We start from the raw sequence: 13,246 nt of genomic DNA, 5'->3' as shown, positions 1-13,246 counted from the left end.
TGATGAGAGGTCAGCCTTGTTGCAATTGAAGCAAAGCTTTACCATAGAAGAGTCTGCTTCCAGTTTTCCTATTGCGTGTGATAGGGTCAAATCTTGGACACTAGGAGAAAACAGCACTGATTGTTGCTCATGGGATGGTGTTGAATGCGATGAGGACACAGGCCATGTGATTGGCCTTGACCTCAATAGCAGTTGTCTCTATGGTTCAATCAACTCTAACAGCACTCTTTTTCATCTTGTTCACTTACAAAAGCTTAACCTTGCTGACAATTACTTCAACTACTCTCAAATCCCATCTCAGGTAGGCAATCTTTCGAGAATGACACATCTCAATCTAGCTCATTCTATGTTTTCCGGCCAGATCCCATTAGAAGTTTCAAAGTTGTCCCAATTGTCATCTCTGGGTCTAGGTTGGAACCGTGATTCAAAGAAAAACCTATTAGAATTGGGAAGGTTGAGCCTAACGAGCCTAGTTGAAAATCTAACCCTTCTAGAAGATCTTGATCTGAGTAGAGTGAGCATATCCTCCACCGTGCCTAATATCTTTGCAAACATGTCTAATTTAAGGAGCCTCTATCTCTTTGACTGTGGAATGTATGGGGATTTTCCAAAAGGCATTTTTATGCTACCGAATTTACGGATTCTTGACGTAAATCACAGCGAAGATCTCAATGGTTCTTGGCCTGACTTTCAATATTGGAGCAGCCCCCTGGAGCAAATGAGCCTTGCACGCATCAATTTCTCTAGTGAGCTGCCCTCTTCAATGGGAAACCTCAGCTCCTTGATTGCTTTGGAAATGCCCAGTTGCAACTTGTTAGGGTCCATTCCATCTTCAATCGGTAACCTCACAAATCTCATTTACCTTGACCTTTCAAATAACATTTTAGTGGGTAACATTCCATCTTCAATTGGAAATCTCATCCAACTTGGTCTTCTATGCCTCCACAATAATCATTTGACTGGTCTAATCCCTTCTAGGCTTGCGAACCTCACACAATTGATTATCCTTGACATGAGTTACAATCAATTAACTAGTCCAATTCCTTTAGGGCTGAGGAAGCTAACACTATTAAATGAATTAGGTCTTGCAGGCAATGAGTTTGAAGGCAAGTTTCCAATCTTTATCTTCAACATAAGGAATCTTAACTTTCTTGATATTTCTAATAATTACCTTGGTGGTATTAAATGGATTTGCAACATGACTTTTCTTCATGTCCTTGATGTGTCTAATAACTTTAATGGTTCACTTCCTGCATGCTTGCACAATATGTTCTCTGGAAGCAAATTGAGGATGATTAGTTTGAGAGGGAACAAATTCCAAGGCTTGTTACCAAGATCATTGGCCAATTGTACGATGCTAGAGGCCTTTGATGTTAGTAATAACCAATTCAGTGACACTTTTCCGTCTTGGTTGGAAAATCTTCCAAATTTAGAGATTCTCATCTTGCGGTCAAACCAATTCTATGGTAAAATATTAGAGAGTCCTGAAACCAATTATGAGTTCCCAAACTTTCGAATCCTTGATCTCTCTTACAATATTTTTACTGGAAACTTGCCATTAAATTCCTTTAGAAATTGGAATGCATTGAAATTGGACAAACATGATCACCCTTTGACATATATTCATGAAAAACAATATTTCAATGTGGGGACACACCATTTGTATTACTATTATGATTATTCAATGAAAATAACAAATAAAGGTGTGGATACAGTATACAACAAGGTCCAAGACTTTTTTAGAGCCATTGATATGTCTAGCAATAGGTTTGTTGGAGAGATTCCAAAATCTATAGGAGATTTAAAGGAACTTAATATGCTCAATCTTTCCAATAACATTCTCACTGGACACATCCCTGTATCTTTGGGAAATCTTACACAATTAGAATCATTAGACCTTTCTCAAAATAGACTCTCAGGGGAGATTCCATCACAGCTAACACAACTTACTTTCCTTGAATGGTTCAATGTTTCTCATAACTATCTCAGTGGCTCTATACCAGAAGGGAAGCAATTCAACACATTTGAAACTAGTTCTTTTGAGGGAAATTTAGGTTTGTGTGGAAATCCATTATCAAAGAAATGTTGGGATTTTGGTTCTTCACCTGCAGTTTTCAATCGAAGTCTGGACTCACCTGGATTTCAATTTGAATTTGGATGGAAAATAGTTTTGGTTGGGTATGGATTTGGATTCATTGTTGGAGTTATAAGGCTCATTTGCTCCAGGGGGCTGCTCCAATATTGAAAGTCAGGCCAAGAACCATTGAGATCTTCGTTGTGATTTACGTCAAGAATCCGTAAATTCGGTAGCATAAAAATGCCTTTTGGAAAATCCCCATACATTCCACAGTCAAAGAGATAGAGGCTCCTTAAATTAGACATGTTTGCAAAGATATTAGGCACGGTGGAGGATATGCTCACTCTACTCAGATCAAGATCTTCTAGAAGGGTTAGATTTTCAACTAGGCTCGTTAGGCTCAACCTTCCCAATTCTAATAGGTTTTTCTTTGAATCACGGTTCCAACCTAGACCCAGAGATGACAATTGGGACAACTTTGAAACTTCTAATGGGATCTGGCCGGAAAACATAGAATGAGCTAGATTGAGATGTGTCATTCTCGAAAGATTGCCTACCTGAGATGGGATTTGAGAGTAGTTGAAGTAATTGTCAGCAAGGTTAAGCTTTTGTAAGTGAACAAGATGAAAAAGAGTGCTGTTAGAGTTGATTGAACCATAGAGACAACTGCTATTGAGGTCAAGGCCAATCACATGGCCTGTGTCCTCATCGCATTCAACACCATCCCATGAGCAACAATCAGTGCTGTTTTCTCCTAGTGTCCAAGATTTGACCCTATCACACGCAATAGGAAAACTGGAAGCAGACTCTTCTATGGTAAAGCTTTGCTTCAATTGCAACAAGGCTGACCTCTCATCACCATGACATAGTGGATGCATGGAAGGAGAGGAATGTATATGATAAAACAAAGGGAGTATGTAAAGCAAGCGCATGAACATGGGGTAACAAAATGAAAACCCCATGATGATGATGATGATGATGATGTCCTAAACTCCTAATTATGTATGTTTAGCACTCTTTGCTGCGTAGTTGAATACAAATTGGACTGCAAGTATATTACTATTTATAGACAACCTATATGAATTATGAAGTGCTCATCGGATTGTTGTAAATATTCCGTCTTACATCAAAAGTGAACTTTAATTGGCAACCTTAAACGTCTTTGTTAGTTTATCCGGTGGGGTTTTTGCATTGGAGGTTTTCTCCATTCGTAAACAAATCATCGTGTCAATTTTATTTTTTGCTGCATTTAACTTAGTTGGTGATTTGTTTATACTACTATACGTATTGCATGTTAATTGACTTAATTAATTAACTTAGCTAATTAATTGGTTAATTTATCTCAAGAGGTTAATAAATTCTTGGCTTATCAATATTTATAGACACAACCTATATGAATTATGAAGGGCTTATCGGGTTGTCGTAAATATTCCATCTTATGTCCAAAGTAAACTTTAATTGGCAACCTTAAACGTCTTTATAAGTTTATCCTTGACGTGCTCAACAATATAGACACTGGGGTCAGGGTGGTGTCATATCACCAAATAAATAACTAGGCAAAATTTGAACATTAAGTTGGTGGGGTTATAACATATATAACCTCTATCAGTATTTTAGGTAATTTTCAAAATTAATTTTGGAATTATACCAGAAGAATTAGCAAGAAAGTCATATATCAACGGAAAACTCTATTTTTGTTTAGTATCACGCAGTTGTTTGATAGCTTATTTGCTAAAAATAAGACCAAAATATATGATTTTTGGTAACTTTTATACTAAATGTGCGACAGAAAGATGAAGGTTAGCTGTTTGTTTAAATAAAAACATTTATGTTAAATTAAATATAAATATATATATATATATATATAAACTGAGAAAAACAAAAACAAAAATCTTTTTGCCAAATGTTGTTCAATATCTAGTTTTCAATGTACCAAACGGTGTGCAATATGAAGTCTTTTAGAATGAGAATAGTTATTTTACTACTATCTAGGTGATAAAATAAACTCCAAAAATAGATATTTTGAAAAAAAAAATCCTATCATATGTCTATTTGGTTTCCAAAGTATCATTTCCATTTCCCTTGTCTTGTTGGTCATGTTAGTTGTATTTTTTGAATATTTGATCAATTCTTTGTTTTTAATTAAGCGTTTATGTCTTGTAAATGTAAGTTGTCATTTCTCTTGCTTAAAGGGTTGCTCCATGTTAGTCCTATATTAGTCCAAACTCATGTAAGAAACGAGAGTACTGAGTGTTGTTTTGATAAAAAAAAAATCCTATCATATGTCTATTTGGTTTCCAAAGTATCATTTCCATTTCCCTTGTCTTGTTGGTCATGTTAGTTGTATTTTTTGAATATTTGATCAATTCTTTGTTTTTAATTAAGCGTTTATGTCTTGTAAATGTAAGTTGTCATTTCTCTTGCTTAAAGGGTTGCTCCATGTTAGTCCTATATTAGTCCAAACTCATGTAAGAAACGAGAGTACTGAGTGTTGTTTTGAATTAATCAGTTCTTGCTCTCTATCTTTTTAGGTGAATTGCTTAGGGTGGTGAGCATTTCTATAATTTACTCTGTATCCCTTGAATCTTGGGTGTGGATTCCTTTAGGTGTGAGCTTATGGTAAAAGCTAGTGAACTCAGAGAATATTTCATATTTTCATCAAATACTTTAAGAGTGGTCCTCCCAATTACTTTTTCAGGAAATGTATGAGCATTTACATAAGTCTTAAAAGTTAGTGAACTCACAGAATATTTCATATTTCCATCAAATACTTTAACACTGTGTTTGTTTGGGGTGAATTTAGGAATGATGGAAAACATAGGAAGGAAAATCGAGTGGAAAACAGTGTTTTCCACTATTTGACAAACGAGAGAAAATAGAGAGGAAGGAAAACCCGGGAGAAAATTTTCTCTCCCAGGCCCACAAATTTTTTCCTCCCAAATCGGGAGGAAAAGCCTGAAGAGAAAATGCTCTCCCGGCACTTTTACCATAATGCCCTCTGGAATCAAGTAAAAAAAAAAAACAGAGAGCACGACGGTGAAGCACAAAATTGATGGAGCTCTCAATCAAAATACAAACTCAAATAAAAATTTTAAAACTAATCAAATTAGAACCAAAAAAAAAAAAAAAGGCAAAACTGACCCATCTGAGCCTCGGTGGAAAGAGGACATGCAGTGGTGCTTCTTGAATGCTCTAGAGTAGATGTAGTGCTAGAGAAGAAAAGAAAAAAGAAAAGTGAAGATAAGAGGATAAAGCTCCAGACAAGTGAAGATAAAAAGAAAAAAAGGAAAAGTGAAGATAGAGACAAGGGAAAGGTGTGGAGGAGAAAAAAAGAGGAAAAAAGAAAAGAAAAGAAAAGGAACGTGCAGATGAAAAAAAAAAAAAAGCGATAAGGGAAAAATAAAATAAAGGATAAGAAATTGAGAAATGCTACTACAATATTTTTACAATAATTCTTAAGTGGTGGGTTGTTATTAACTAATACGGATGAAAAAAAATATTTAAGTGATGTATTCAAATTAAAATCAGTAATAACTTACCACATATAATTTATTGTGAAAGTATTGCAAAAAATGTTGTAGATGTAATACTTCTCATTAAAAAATATAATTATTGGTAAATTTTATATTATTTAATGAGTACAAATAAATCTATTTCTTAACTATTATGTAATAAGGGTATAATAGTCAATTTTTATAAACTACATTTTCTATCCTCTCACTTTTCTTTTCAACCAAACAAAAGAGTTTTCCACCCTCCCACTTTTCCATCCGTCCAACCAAACACACACGAAGGAAAACTAAATATTTTCTATCCTCCCACTTTTTCATTCCTCCAATCAAACGGACCCTGAGAGTGGTCCTCCATTTACATAAGTCTTAAAAGTTAGTGAACTCAAAGAATATTTCATATTTTCATCAAATACCTTAAGAGTGGTCCTCCCAATTACTTTTTGAGGAAATGTATGAGCATTTACATAAATCTTAAAAGTTAGTGAACTCAGAGAATATTTCATATTTTCATCAAATACTTTAAGAGTGGTCCTCCCAATTACTTTTTGAGGAAATGTATGAGCATTTACATCCCATTCTTCGTAAAAGTCAAATTGTGGAAGGGAAAAATATTATTTAAATCGGTTATTAAACAGTATATTTCTACATTGATAGGAGAATGTATGTTCACATTTAACATATAAAACTAGATGTGAAATAGTGAATTTGAGATAATTAAAGCCCATGTATGAACACAATAATTAATTTTATCCAAATTAGCATATCAAAATATTAAAAAATTGGAAGTAATGGTAGCCCATGTATGAGTTGACATACTAATTTAGAAATATTATGAAATTTTTGTGATTTTTGTCTGTGTCCCTAACATTGCTCACATGGATTTTATGGTCATTGTTTGTAGTGACCATGTGGTTGATGCTAATTTGAAAGAATATAAAATATAGGCAAAAATGCAAAACTGACCCTTTAGCTTTCAGTCTTTTTCATTTCAGTTCTCTAACTTTCAGTTTTGTCATTTTAGTCCTCTAACTTTCAATTGTTGTCAATTTGGTATTCCGTTAAATCTGAGTTATGTCCTGCAGTTAATTGAGCCAAAACAAGTCGTTTTGGCTTTTTTTTTTTTTTTTTAATAAATTTCATAATTTAAAAAAAAAAACTGATTAAAAAAAAAAAAAAAAAAAAACTGATATGAATCGGTTGAGAGACTGAATCGGTGATGGAGTTCTAATGAAGGTGAGGATGGTCACATTGTGATGTTTCGAAGCTGTTCCAACTAACCCTGAGGAAGTACACCACCACACTACCTTTCTTCGCAGAGATATCAATGGGCCTACACACCCGAGCCATAGCTCCAAACACACCGAAGACGAAGACGAAGACGAAGCTGATGCTGATGCACCCACCACCAAATTTGAACCCAACCCACCACTGGTATTCAACCCGGCTACAGAGAACGACGATGAAGATGTTGAAGACGAGCCCTGCAACAGCGTTTCGTCCTCCTCGGTGGTGTTCAAATCGATTAGATAAGTGTTTTGAAACAGTAAAGAAGATGGTGCTCAAATCAATTAGATAATTATTAAGTGTTTTGAAACAATAAAGAAGAAGAAGAAATAGTTTTGTTTGGGAAGAAGAAAGTGAGTCCTAGTGTAATTGTTTCCCCAAATTCTCTAAGTTTGGGATTTGGGTGGAATGATTCTTGGTTTTGACCCAGTAAATGTTTTCTTTTTCTTTTTAATATCAGTTTTTTTTTTTACTTTCTTTTAATTCCGATTTTTTTTTTTTTTTTTTTTTTTATAAAAGAGCCAAAACGACATCGTTTTAGCTCAATTAACGACAGGACATAACTGGAGTTTAACGGAGTACCAAATTGACAACAATTGAAAGTTAGAGGGCTAAAATGACAAAACTGAAAGTTAGAGGACTGAAATGAAAAAGACTGAAAGTTAGAGTGTCAGTTTTGAATATTTGCCTAAAATATAATATTTTACGAAAATGATCCTCTCTGTTTTCTATTCAACTGACTACAATATTTAAATGAAGTAGTCTTGAGGATAGAATATAAAGACTGAGGGAAGTCCATGTCAAAAATTAACTAATTGAAATATATTTTTGCATCAGATACTAAAAGCATAAGAAAAAAAAAAGTGAATTTCTTAAACACAACATGCATCGTGGAATGGGTTGGCACAAAGTTGCTAGCTTCAAATATGACCAATGTCAAATTTGAAGGTACCTTATGTGACTAGGAATTTGAAGGTACCTTACGTGACTACGAAGCATGGACATGAATGCAATTATGGGTACAAGTATAACACAACGACACAATAATTATTTTAAAAATAGAACAAGACTCAACGACAATAAGCGTACTAATTAATTATTAAATGTATTTTTATTTATATATTGTTAAACATATATCAATTTAAGAGTAATAATAAATAATAAAGTGAATTCATGACTAATAAATGATGTTTATAATTTAAAATAGAAATAAAAATTACGAACCATAAGAGTAAATAAAAAATAACTATATAAGCATTCAAGATTGAAATTAAAAAGTGTTAAGTTATGATTTTTATCATAACATTAGTGTTGGCTTATTCCATGACAAAAAGTGTTGTAATTGCATAAATTTATTTCCTTGTATTTTTGTGGGATTTATTTGTAATGAGTTTAGTATTAAGTGGTGAAAATTTGATCAAGACAGCTAAAAGTCACGTGAGGAGCACATACCAGAAGCCGAAGAGTCAAGTGCTAGCTGTGGAAGTTGAAGAGTCATGTGCTAGCTATGTCAACTAGATTTCGCGACTCAGGCAACCCGCGAGTGACCCACGAGTGACCCGCAAATTTCATTAGTTAGAGGATTTTTGAGTGTGACCTATTTGCCCATCACTCATACTATATATACCCTCATTACCCACAAAATTGTAAGGAGCCTATTGAGAGAAAAACCCTAAGAAAAGTTTCTACAACACACCCACCTTGTTAGAGAGAGAGCTACTCATTCATAGAAAGAAATCTTTGTAGTCTCTTCTCTTTCCCTCTCCCATTGTTATACCCATTGAGAGGAGATTTGTACCCAAACACTACCTACACCCATTCAAAGTGTTGAAAGTGTTTTTTGGAGCTTGGGAAGCATTGGAAGATGTCAAGGATGGCAGATGCAATATGGAGCCTATTACAGGATCCGAAAAATTAGAGAAAACACGGTTCGGTGTAACCTTATTGGAGTAAAAAGCTTGGAGGGCTTACATGCATCGGGTAGATTAGGCTTAGAAGGTCTATTGCTATTTATGTATCCCAATTGATTTTCTAGTAGATCATTTTACCACTTGGAGGGCGACAGAGAGGTTTTTCACCGAGTTCTTCGATTTCCTCTTCGATAACATATGCGGATGTTATCTTGTATTTGCTTCTCTCTTCCCTTACTCTTTAACCATTAATTGCTGCTGTGTTTGTGATTAATTATATGTTAAATAAGTTTTCCAAATTGGGTATTGCTTATATTTCATATTCTGCACATATATTGTTTGAAAATAAGCTTGTCTTGGAAATTTTGATTTTAAGGGTCTAAACATTTACAAATGTTTGTACATACAAAGTTAGATTTCAATTGGTATCAAAGCGGGTACACTTGTTTTGGTTTCATTACCTAAGTGTGTATTACCTAAGTGTGTTCCTTGACCCCTTGTGTTTATTGCCATGGATAGTACTTTGTATACTTCTATGGATGTTTGTGAGTATAACATGTCATTTGTTTGTGAAAATACCTCTATAAGTGTTAATCCTCATAAATGTGATGACATGTTACTTGAATCTATGGGTGTTGTTGAAATTCCAAATGACAAACTCTTGAAGAAAGAGGAAAAGAAGTTTCATAAGAATTTGAGCAAGTTTATTTGTGAAAATGATGATTTAAGCTCAATGAATCCAACAAATTGGTTAAGAATTATAAGAAACTTGCTGAAAATTCTCTTGAAAAACTGAAAGAGTTTGAATGTTTGAATATGAACTTGGATGCTAAACTTGTTTTGTCTAACAAACTTGTTGATAAGCTAAAATATGAAAATAAATCTCTTAAGATGTATGCCAAGTGTTTGATTGCTGAACCTACTGCTAAAAATGATGAAAATATTTGTTGCAATCGTGTTGCGGTACCCGATTTTGTGTCTATTGTTTATTCTACTTCAAATGACAAATTGATATACATTCCTCCACATAAAAGAAATCAAAAGGTGGAGAGAAAGGTTCTTAAGTCAAAGCCTCCATTTAGGTCTCAACCTAAGGTTTTGGATGGATCTAAGTTTGTTCCAACTTGTCACTTGTCACCATTGTGGTGTGATTGGTCTTATAAGACCTCAATGTCATAAGTTGAAGAAAGAACAAAACCATGTAACTAGATCACTAACCAAAAAGCCTAGTGGATCTAAACACATTATCTGTCACCATTGTGGTGCTTTTGGTCATCTAAGATCTCATTACTCTAAGATCACTAACCAAAAAGCCTAGTGGACCTAAACACATTATTTGTCACCATTGTGGTGCTTTTGGTCATCTAAGATCTCATTACTCTAAGTTTCATACTCTTAAAAGAATCAAAAGAAAAGAGAAATTTGAACTTCTTGGAAGTTGTACTAAAAAAGGGTAAATCGGATTTGAGTGAAAATAGCATGTTGTTAAAGAAAGTATTAAATGCTCTTAATTCATTGTCTATGTGCATCTCCGATTTTCTTTCTTCCAACCCTCGTCTCTCTTCCCATGAGACACTCATTCTAAACAATTGTTCCGTTTGAATGAAGAAGGGTTCCTATGGTTGAGCTTTTACTCTCTTGGTCCTTAATCTAATTCTTTCAATCATTGTAGGATCCTTCATGCATTGAATGTCATATCTTCATGCATTTTGTGCATCTTGCATTTCTTTATATGCATTGTTTTTGTTTTCAATCGTTCTTTACTTGCTTTGTGTCAAAAATTCAAAAACACATAGAAAGTATAAAATCCAAAAAGTTTGATCGGCGTTGTTATGTATTGTCACATGCATGATTAGCCTTGTATCTCCGTATTAATAGCCTTGTGCATTAATGAGCTTAACTTGTTCTTTATGCACTTGTATCTTTGTGGGAAACATCTTGACATCTATGTAATTGTTGTAAATAGATTTTCAAACTTATCATGAATGATTAGTCAATAATGTTGTTGATCTTGGGACATGTGTAGACTTGTGCCTATATCTCTTCCCACTCTTTTTTTTTTTTTTTTTTTTGCTTAAAAGCTCAACTAATGTCAAATCTCATCTTGTGCCTATATCTCTTCCCACTCTTTTTTTTTTTTTTTTTTTTGCTTAAAAGCTCAACTAATGTCAAATCTCAAAAAGAGATAATGAGCTAAAAAAGCTGTTGCACAAACTAGTATTTGACTAAAAAAAAGGAAAGCGACATGTATTGAAATGTATGGTGCCAAAAGCCAAAGGCTTGCTCATCAAATTGAAATATCAAAAATTCCAGGCATCGCTCACAAAAATGAGTGTAAAGATAAAAAATGATCAAATATTATGAATTGTAAGAAGTCAAATGAAAAGTTTCAAAGATATGTAATCATTTTCTTGTGGAAAGCCATATATTTTCATTTCTATAATTGAGATAGACTACTTGACTTAGTACTAGTTGTGTATGACTTGATTGAATTGATCATTGAAACTTCACTCTAGACTAAGAATTATTCCACATTTGATACACACACACAACACACATGCCTAATGTTCAATGAATGTCTTATTCATTTGTTCAATTGTACTTGATTAAATGTGTTGTATGTGTGTTCAATTACATGTTTAATCAAACTAAAAAGATTTTTTTATCATTTTATATGTATTTGGAAGTGATTTTTATCACTCTTTGTGTTCATGTTTAGTACTTACTTTGTTTTTCATTGTTTTAAGTATGTTTTGTGTTGAAAAGCAGGTGTCAAAATTTTTGGCTACTCATTTGGCAACTCAGTCGAGAGTGGCAAGTTTTGGTTACTCGTTTGGCGACTCACTCACGAGTAGCGAGTTTTGGCTACTCGTTTGGCAACTTACTCGCTAGTAGCGAGTTCATCCAGGGGCCTTCGCGACTCACTGACAACTCGTCTCGTGACTCACCTAGTCGCCAAAATGCCAAAAATCAATTTTTTTTAAGGGCTTTTTGTGGAAAACCTGTTTTAAACTTCTCCCATCCTTTCTAAAACCCCTCTTTCAATATTTTTACATCAAAACCCAATCAATTTGAATGCTTTTTTATTCCATTAACATCTCTGAGGTAATTCTAAACTCTTTTCATTGATTTTGATCTTTAGATTATGTTTTGGAGAGTTTCTGTGCTCTTGGTTGGGATTTTCATCATAGGGATAGGGAAAACTTAACTTTTGTCAAATTTTTTGAATGGGATTTGTTTCTTTTGATGATTTGCTTTGGACGTTGACCTCTTATGGCAAAATGAACATGTATTTAGGGTGGATTTCATAATATTAATGCTTTGTTTTACATTGTTGTTCATAGTGTGCACGCTAAGTGTTTGATAAAATGCCTTTTAGGCATTTTCTCACTTGTTTGGACTCCGATGAGTACCAAACTTTAGGGTTTCTCATGATTACTCATTAAGAACATGATTAGTTCATTGGTTGTGTATTTAACACACCTTGCCTCACGTGCATTTTCCATGCTTTGGTCATGCATTGCACATAGCCAACTCATGCACACACCTTTGCTACCCTTGTCATGCATTAATCTATACCTTGTTTCTTCATCCTAGCATGTCATGTTTACCTTATACTTTGTAGCAATTTGTTTTGTCTACTGTTTGAGCTTCTTTTCTCATTCATCTCACACCCCTTATACATCATTATCCTTATCCATACCTTCATCGCTTGCCCTCATTTATCCTTGAACCTCTGTCTATTTATGACAAAAAAAAGGGAGAGTATACTCTAGAGAGTATATCGGAGAGTTTTGTCACTTCTATATGACTCTTGTGCACATACTTAAGAGGAAAATTTCTATCTCATGCACATTCGTAGGGTGAGAGATTACCATAGGAGAGATGCATATACCATGGGGGAGAAGACTTTGATTATAAGAAAATTTTGTTTTGTTTGTTTTTCTTTATGTACTCTTACTTATGTAGCTTAGTACTTTTAGTTAATGTTTTGAATTTTCTTTAGTACTCTTGTGCCCTTGTTGGATCTTGTATCCTTGATGCAATTTAAACCTAATGCTTCTTGCTTTAGTGCTCTTGCATCAGTTGTGTGTTAGACAAGTATACATTCTTATGCTATTGTACTTAATTGAATGTATATTCGGATGATCATTTGCTTTGCTACGTGATCATTATAGTCATTTCTATATGACAATTTTGGTGTATGATCAATTTTTTCATATGTTTCACATCATGTTTACTTGATCACAATTTACTTGTTACATTATATTTGTCCTTTTATTACTTGCTTTACCTTGAGAGTCTAATGTGTTTTGTGCAAGTGTTTCAGGTTACATGTATATACGTTCCAAGTTCATCACAACTTCTAGATTCAAGTGTGAGTGAGTGTCACACCCCAAACCAAAAATGGTTCAAAGCATGAGAAATACATCTGAAGGATACCTGTAGATTTTTCCTTTTTG

General features: G+C 34.0%; 1 protein-coding gene across 1 annotated transcript; it reads left to right on the top strand.

Annotated features, from left to right (window-relative positions):
* Positions 1 to 37: 37 nt before the first annotated feature.
* LOC112003719 (receptor-like protein 9DC3) lies at positions 38 to 2,245 on the top strand. Its single transcript, XM_024035919.2, has one exon. It carries the CDS (start codon positions 320 to 322, stop codon positions 2,243 to 2,245), a length of 1,926 nt encoding a protein of 641 aa, XP_023891687.2. The 5' UTR covers positions 38 to 319.
* Positions 2,246 to 13,246: the final 11,001 nt, after the last annotated feature.

This window comes from Quercus suber, unplaced genomic scaffold (genome assembly GCF_002906115.3).
Source record: "Quercus suber isolate HL8 unplaced genomic scaffold, Cork oak 2.0 scaffold_900, whole genome shotgun sequence".
Lineage (NCBI taxonomy): Eukaryota > Viridiplantae > Streptophyta > Magnoliopsida > Fagales > Fagaceae > Quercus > Quercus suber.
The sequence above is the reverse complement of the archived record's forward strand: the minus strand, read 5'-3'. Positions and strand labels throughout refer to the sequence as shown.

What these genes read in the sequence shown, in the direction of transcription:
- LOC112003719 (XM_024035919.2), top strand. Translation starts at nt 320, where the DNA reads ATGACACATCTCAATCTAGCTCATTCTATGTTTTCCGGCCAGATCCCA.